The sequence below is a fragment of the Tachysurus fulvidraco genome, chromosome 3 (assembly GCF_022655615.1).
Source record: "Tachysurus fulvidraco isolate hzauxx_2018 chromosome 3, HZAU_PFXX_2.0, whole genome shotgun sequence".
NCBI lineage: Eukaryota > Metazoa > Chordata > Actinopteri > Siluriformes > Bagridae > Tachysurus > Tachysurus fulvidraco.
In genome coordinates, this window is record NC_062520.1 from 25,325,217 (window position 1) to 25,333,609 (window position 8,393).

The 8,393-nt window shown below is 37.9% G+C and overlaps 1 protein-coding gene across 1 annotated transcript; it reads right to left on the bottom strand.

Moving 5' to 3' along the window:
- Positions 1-3,109: 3,109 nt before the first annotated feature.
- LOC113646674 (toll-like receptor 13) lies at positions 3,110-8,387 on the bottom strand. Its single transcript, XM_027153085.2, has 4 exons — positions 5,651-8,387; positions 5,215-5,423; positions 4,585-4,693; positions 3,110-3,840 (listed from the first exon to the last, which is right to left on the bottom strand). Exons 1-4 carry the CDS (start codon positions 8,186-8,188, stop codon positions 3,829-3,831), a joined length of 2,868 nt encoding a protein of 955 aa, XP_027008886.2. The 5' UTR covers positions 8,189-8,387; the 3' UTR covers positions 3,110-3,828.
- Positions 8,388-8,393: the final 6 nt, after the last annotated feature.

The window sequence follows — 8,393 nt, forward strand, 5'->3', positions numbered from 1 at the left end:
TACCAACATACACTTATCTGAGACATGTGTGTTGCAAATAATGAGACAAAAACAGTCCACTTTTATGGCAAACACAGCTCTAAACACGTAGTCAAAAGATTTTAAGATTATTCAGATGTTCTTTGGATAGGTTTTATATAAGATTTTATTGCCTTCCACAAAGGAACGTATTTCTGATAGAAAACTCCGTTTTAAGAATCAAATTCAAATCACTTTCAAACAGAATAATAGGAACAGCAGCTGTTTATTAAAACCCCTATGAGCACTGTACTTGCCAGTTGGCACTTCCAGAACTCCAGGAAACTCAGCTCTCCATCATTGTTTTTGTCTAAGAAGCTCACGAGCTGGTCAATGACTGATGAGTCACTCGCATACTACAGTAGGGAAAAACAATTGTATAGTTTGTTTTTTAGTATAATTAAAAAAGAAACTATTTTTTCTGCTGGCTAAGACTATATAATGCTGTTTTTGACTTCAGGATTAAGGAGTAAGGGTTTGGCTGATTACTCTAAACATACGCATTGCCTCATCTTTAATTTGTAAGGATTAAAATAGACAGGTCTTCTGAGACCAGACTCACACCACACCCTTACAGCTACACCATTCATAAGAGTGCGTATTATAGTGTGCTTAAGTAAGCGTTTTCTACATTGTGTATATACAGCCACTAGCTTTGATTAGTATCACTATACAGTACATTAGTGCTTCATTCAATTCATCTTAAAATATTTTAATCTTAATATTTCTATAGTAACAACTTAACACAATGGCGTGTATGGCAGATGCTTTGCGTAAACAAATTTACCCAGAATTTCCCTTGGGGATCAATAAAGAACAATAACCAACCAACCCAACCCAACCCAAAGAGAATGGTGAGTGAACGACTTGTTATAACTGCTACAGAAAAGTTAGGGGCAGAAATGAACTCATTTCAAGGATGTTCCACATAGGAATATACTCTTTGGGTATAATTACACTCTGCTTTGTATGTTGGTGTATGCCCAATATAGCTTAGTCAGCAAACTGTGATAAATTCTAAACATTCTGAAACCATTCACACACTGCATGCGATATACATACTGTAACACAACACCCTAGGAAGTGCATTACACTTAGACCTATCGTTTGTATTTCTTAGGACTGGGACCCTATGATTTGGGCCAATATTATTTAAATAGATATGTCTGTCAAGTAATCGGATCCTTTTGGAGCTCACCGAGATCTGGCCTGGGACATCTTCTCAGGTTCTCTCCTCAACATCCTTGAGCCAACTCATAAAAAGTGTGATAATTAGACCAGTTGGATCAGGTGTTCCTGCAGTAGGAAACTACAGTCTATCCAAGACTGAACCCGAGCTTAAGTCTGGTCCTGGAGAAGAAGAGTTAATAATAACATAATTTGGAAACATTTTGGACATATCGCTGTTCTAAGCTCTCAGGTTTATTTAAGTGTCTTAGGAGATAAACCACCAAGCTACTTTCATCTATGGTTCCAATTAAAGGTGTAGTTTGTGTAGGTGTAGTTTGGCAGCTGGGAGGTCACCAGGCTGTGTAACTCATCTTTGCTTAGTGTGTGGTTAGAGCCTTCCTTCCCTCCAAAGGCATTAAAGTGAGACAGCAGAGTGTCGATTGCAGTCTCCATTATAGAGATATTTGAAAGAGAGAGCAGGCAGGGAGTCTAGCAAAGAGAAGGCAAACGTGCTAACCACTAAGTCACCATGCCAGCATCAATTACACTGCATTTAAAATTACAGTATTTAGCAGACACCCTTATCCAGAGTGACTAACAGAAGTGCTTTACAGTCTCTATGCTAATAAACATCCTCATGTTAATACAGCTTGGTCAGTGGCTTGGAGTGCTATGAAGTCTTTGAAATTAGTTTCAGCAAGAAAACAATGTTTAAAATAAGAGAAAATACTAACATAGTCACAAGGTGGCTGTGCTGTTATGGTATCAGTCTGACAACAGGGCTGAGTAGGCCACAACATCAAGGAATAAAAGTGGCCAAGTTAGCATATTTTACATACACATGTGCCAATAAGGAGGGCACAATGGCTTATTGCTTAGCACGTTTGCCTCACACCTCCAGGGTTGGGGGTTTGATTCCTGCCTCCGCCTTGTGTGTGTAGAGTTTGCATGTTCTCCCTGTGCCTCGGGGGTTTCCTATGGGTACTCCCCCGGTCCAAAGACATGCATGGTACTGTAGGTTGATTGGAAAAATTGAACTGGAAAATTGTCCGTAGTGTGTGAGTGAATGAGAGTGTGTGCCCTGCGATGGGTTGGCACTCCGTCCAGGGTGTATCCTGCCTCGATGCCCGATGACGCCTGAGGTAGTTCGGATAAGCGGTAGAAAATGAATGAATGAATGAATGAATGAATGAATGAATGAATGAATGTGCCAATAAACAGTAAGTGCATATGTAGTCTACTGAAATGATTGAATAATATTTATACAATGAATTATTATAGACACTCTAAGTTGATAATCACTCGAATGTACATATTTTCGAATGTACTGCATTCTTATCATCATTATTACACTGCAACAGTAGACGTTTCAAGCCTGAATAGTAATATATAAAGGACAATCTGAGAAAAAATAAAAGAGAAAAAAAAAATACAAAAAAGGGAGCATCGCCAGACCCTTTTTACAGGGGTAAAATTGTGCTGTGCCCCAATAAAATGATGAGGTAGATTATAGTAAATACATCCAACGATAGGCTTTCCCATTCACTGAGAGTTATCGGTTACATCATTTGAGTTGTTTAAAAACAGAAAGTGGATTATAACACCAGCTGAAGACAAATATCCTGTACAATCTCTTCAATCATATGTCTCATTCCACTCTCTGCATGCCTCCATTCAATTTTTTCCCATGAAATCCTTGACTTATAATACGACATTGTAGCTGAGGACTAATAATTACCAGGCTAATGTTTATCGCTGTCTTAATGAGCAGTATGTGGGGGGCTGTTAAAATATTTTCGTAAAATTCTTCAAGACAACACGCTCAGCCACCTTTACCAACAATAACTTGAATAAAGAGGAAATGAGAGAAACGGATCTATGCTACCTTATTTTGATGGCAAAGATTTGAATAAAAAACACCGAGGTTCATCATATTTATTGTTTTGTAACACGAGTGATTAATGAAGTTATTAAAAACAGAGAAATTTTTTATCAAATTACACGTTTGAATTCTCTCATTATTCGACATGCATACAAAAATTCTCAGCTCAACAAATGAATAAACGTATTATAAATGTATTAGGTACAACAGAAAATAACCCAAAGAAACCTGAAATCATTAAAAACTAATTCTCCTTCTAATTATTCCTAAACTGTGCTCAGGATATTTGCTTAAATATCTACAAAACTAACCTAAGAATTTAAGATCAAACCATGCAAATGGAAATGGAGTGTTAAATTCCCAAAAGGATTTCTTTTTAACTGTAACTGGTACTGCTGTTTTAGACCAGAAGATTTATTTAAATCACTTGTTTCATTAAATCTAGCTCAAAAGTTTACATTTTTTAGCAGTAGAATTCTTAAAATTATTTCAATTCCTTATTATTCCCCATTTTTGTTTGTAGTTACCAAATATACTGCATATGCGTAGTGATGAATACTGAATGTTAGCAGATCAACGGATCGGCGTATTTGATGTACAGTATTCCACGGGTTTTAAGCCATTTTTAACCATCATTCAGTGGGATGAATTATGAAACCTGAATAATATGCTTTTAAATGAACGATTAACTAAAGACATTTAAAGGGATTAATCTCATCTTTACGTTGTCCTCTGTGGTGGTATACAGTATGTTGGTTTTACTGAGCATCCTGTAAAAGAAAAAAGGCAGAAAGAATTATTAAGCACTCCAGAATAAAATAACCTACCGATGTGTTTCTCTCTCTCAACTCCTGGTTTCGTTTTTATTAATGTATGTTATCCTAAACTCACTACTATTTAAGAACATTCATGTTTTGTAGATATTCTTGATTATACAAGTTAGTTCAGGTTCACTGATCTTAATCGGTCAAGTGTAGTTTGCCATAACTTCACCGAAACCTTTCAGTGTGTCTGTCGGTCTACTCGTCTGTGTTCGCCCCATTCAAATCCACTACCATTTTCAAAACCGCTTCTAGAGTAGATTTAATGAGATCCGCAGCATCATGACATTTATACTTTTCAGGAACATAACATTGGGCTTGAAATGAAATGATGATGAAAATGAAGAAGGGATTTTTCAGTTTTCCCAGAAGCAGCTTTAAGACCAAAGATGTGAGCTAGCTAACTGATGTGTGTTATAAAGTAAGTATGGCCTGTATGAATTTGCTTTCCTTTCCTGTATGAATGATGCTTTACAGTAGTTAAACTTACTAATAAATACATGTTCATCAGTTTATACAAATATAATAAATACTATATTAAAATGATCAAATTTATCAACCATTTTTAATGCTTGCATTTTTAACCATTTTTAATATACTTGTTATGTCTAGAATTTCTACTACTGCTAAATAAATACTAAAAAAGTATAGTAAGAGTACAAGGAGTGTGTAAAATGACTGTGATAGCCTCACCATCTCCTCCTCAGCAATGTTTCTTCTCAGACGTTCCCAGAAGTACGTCTTCTCTGCGTTGTCCCTTGGCCAGTCCAGATACGTGTGTGTTTTTACCAGCTTGGCCAAGCTAAGAAAAGATATATAGCTTGGAATCAAATGGTTTGAGTGATTTTTTTTTAAAACTTACTTTGTTATAATATTTTATAAAAAATAGTGGGTCAAAATTTCTCCAAAATGATGTGATAGATTGATAAAATTTAACACAAAATATTTACTTCTTGTTATTGTTGCTAAAGGTGTTCCTACATGTTATTGGATTATATGGTGCATTTATTTTTTCCCCACCTGCTTTCTAAAAGTTGGTTTAGTTTTTGGGACGAAATGACTACATACTGAAATCTTGTCACCTGAAGTTTCTAGAAGTCAGTGAGTATTACACAATTGATATTTAGGCCATGAGAAATAAAAATATCGATTTCAAGAAATCAGTGTTGGATCTTTTTTTCCATGACTTTAAATAACTAAATAAAAGTTTTTTGGTAATATTTGCCATGTAAAGATTAAAAGTAAAACTGTAACCACTAACAGACATGGTGATTGTTATCTGCAAGAAAACTGTAACTGCTTAATGATCATGTGACATTTTACCGGTGAAAAGTGCTGAGCTCAAATGGGGAGATGTGCTCAAGAAAAACGAGAATGAGGCGATGTTTCTGTTCTTCGAGCAGTCTGTGTGTCGCTACTCGCATCTCCAGGCCGCACCAGTCGCTTCGCAGATACTGGCGACTAAGCACGCACACCGTGCGCCGGCTGCTGTAGATACTCTCTGCTATGTTATCGATAATACCCTTTCCCACCTACAAAGTAATTCATATTAATTAGCACAATTTAACTAAACTAATAATGCTAGACATAGACATAATATACTGGAAACTAAATAAATAAATGTACTTTCATTAGTTCAAAGTCTTCTAGGACACGTTGAATAGTCTCAGGTTAAAACAATTAAAAGGCAATGCATTAACATGACTCATTATAGCATCTTAATTAACAACTAATGTTTAGTTCATGCGAATGAGTTTACCTCAAAGTCTCTGTTGTGTAAGCATAGTCGCAGCCTGGGTTGGCCTTGTTCCTCCAGCCTCGGAGCCATCTCCTCAAAGACCCAAGCTTCATCACGGTGACTGAACGACACAAATGCATCATATTTCATGTCCTCTTCAGCTTCTAGGTCAACTCCTCTGTACCCTTGTTTTCTCCTCTTCCAAGCTTTACCAAAATTCCGCTCCAAATATCCTCGGAGTCGAAAGACGAGGACCATGAAAGGCCAGTAAGCGAAGCGATAGGTAATAGCGCTTACAAGCAGAAGACTGATGATGGTAATAGTGCCCAAATAGCACAAGTACTGCATATCTGTCTGACATAACTTTTCCATGGTGGACAATAAATTCAGTTTCTGGTAATGCCAGACACATTGCTGCTGCGGGAGATTGATCACCTCTGTTCGTGTGTTCTGCGCCCATTCTAGGAACCAGCCAGTCTGACAGTCACATTGAAAGACCAGTTTGTCAATCACTACAGCTCTTAGAACTGGCATGGCATCAAACATCCCATCCTGTAACATTAAAGGGTTGGCACTGTAGAGATACAAAAGCTCCAGTGAGTGCAGATCTCTGAACATCCTCTTTGTCATGAAATTTAGACGGCAGTTATGGAGTACAAGGATCTGTAGCTGGTCCAGATTCCAGAAGGTCATACTAGGATCAGGGAGGTTTAAGAAATTAAGGTTGATGAGTTTAAGGCGCTTGAGGTAACGCAAATCGCTAATTGCTGTGTAATTCATGTACAACTGCTCAGGATTACCTGTAAGCTCTAAGGATTCAAGATGTGAAAAATAAGGGAGAAAAAAATCAGTCTTAAAATAAAAGACGTTTCCACTCAGCTTAAGCTCTCGGACAGATTCCAAAAAGGGAGGATACTTGTCCCCAAAAGTGAGCTGCCCTCCATTTAATTCAAATATGAAGCTTTCTTTGGGTCTTCCAGTATTTCCAAAATAAATTGTAGTCCCGACATATGCGTCGATACTGAGGCGCTGTATGTTCTCTGGAATACCATAAAACAACAGATTCAGATTTAACACATAGACGTACTCCAACCTTCCGAACGCAAGTTCACGCAGCTCTCTCTGGTTTCTAAATATCCCGTTCTCAATTTTCTCAATCACGTTTCCACCCAGAAGCAGGACTTCTAGAGAACGGAGAGATAGGAAGTCATAAGCAGAAAGTATTTTGATCTTGTTCGAGTCAAGATTGAGAATCTTAAGATGACGCAGACCGCTGAACGCTTCTGGTTCTAGTGTTGTAATCATATTTCCCTTAAGAAGAAGCTGCTCGAGTCGAGGAGTACAAACAAACTGGTGTGTTTTGACTACCGTTAGCCGGTTTCGACTTAGATTAAGGGTAGTTACGTTCCAAACAGTCCCATTGGCAGCAACACAGAATGAGGCTTCAGTCAATTCCATGTGGACCAAATTCACTGTTTGTAATCCTGCCATGCTTTTCCAGAATCCTGGGTCCAGCTGCTGCACTTTTGTATTATATATACTAAGCACTCGAAGTTCTTTTCCACAATCTTTTAAATCTTCCATTGACAAGGAATCCAAGTGAAAATATGTAATCTCAAGAGAGTGGAGATTGAGGTTAAAAACTAGTTGGCACATTTCTTTGCAGTTGGTAGGATATTCTTTATTTACAGATCCAGACATTGAAAGTTCGCTCACTTTTCCAACTCCAGACTCCCAAATTTCACCCAGCCATACACCATAATATCCAAGAGAGAAACTTGAAAGGTTCTGAAACACTGCCAGAGATTGGGCTACGATTTTTTTGATAGAGTTATTGCCGAGATTTAAATCTTGTATTCCTGCAAGCACGGCCAAAGGCCATGACGTACAGCCACGGTTTCCGATGGAAGTGAGGTCACTGTTAATCACCTCTAGGTATTTCAAGCCGATCATTTCATTTGGGACATTGCATAAAACCTCACTAAGTTCCTCCACACAAACGGTGTCCAGAGACAACTTAACTAAACTGACCAGATGCTCAAATGTGCTATTGGGAATACCAGAAAACTGCAAACCCTTTAAGTATATTTCTTCTAGATGATCCAAACCAACGAAAACAGGAGTGTCCAAAACAACATCGCTACAACCAGAGGAACTAAAATAAACATGCAGATATTTAAGGTTGAAAAGGCCAGAAAAGGAACCAGATTGAACCCTTCTGAAATTATATCCATAAATTTCCAGAAATTCCAAATTTGAAAGGTGTGAAAAAGCATTGGCTGGAATGACGGTCGCATTGCTGTAAACGCAAAGAGTCCGGACTCCTGTCTCAAGCTCCGAGAGATCCTTTTGAAAGTCTGAGACATCGCATTTGCCATAGGGACCAAGCCCAGGCAGAGGATAGCAAACAGTATGAATATCAGTGTGGAGATGCTCATCAAAAGTCGTGCAGCGCTTCATAATGAGAGCAGTGACACCGCCAGACGAACCACAATACAGAACGATTCTCAAGCAGAGACACAGAGATGAACAAACAGTTGCTTGTTTATACATACCCATATTTTGAGTAGCTAAATTTCCTATTTTCTTGTTTATTCAAGGCAGTTTTCCATCCTCGTGGTTCACCTTAAGTTTCAGACTGAACACTTGGCAACACTTTTTGAAAATTGGGTGAATTCATGTGTTCCACTTCAGTTTTATTTACATCATGTAGATTGCATGTGAGAAAGTTAGTCAAGGGCATAAGAATATCGCTGACAGGAAA

Coding starts and splice junctions, on each gene's coding strand:
- LOC113646674 (XM_027153085.2), bottom strand. CDS start 8,188: ATGGGTATGTATAAACAAGCAACTGTTTGTTCATCTCTGTGTCTCTGC. Junction 5,424..5,650: donor TACACAACAGAGACTTTGAG/GTAAACTCATTC, acceptor ATTACTTTGTAG/GTGGGAAAGGGTATTATCGA. Junction 4,694..5,214: donor GAGCTCAGCACTTTTCACCG/GTAAAATGTCAC, acceptor ATCTTTTCTTAG/CTTGGCCAAGCTGGTAAAAA.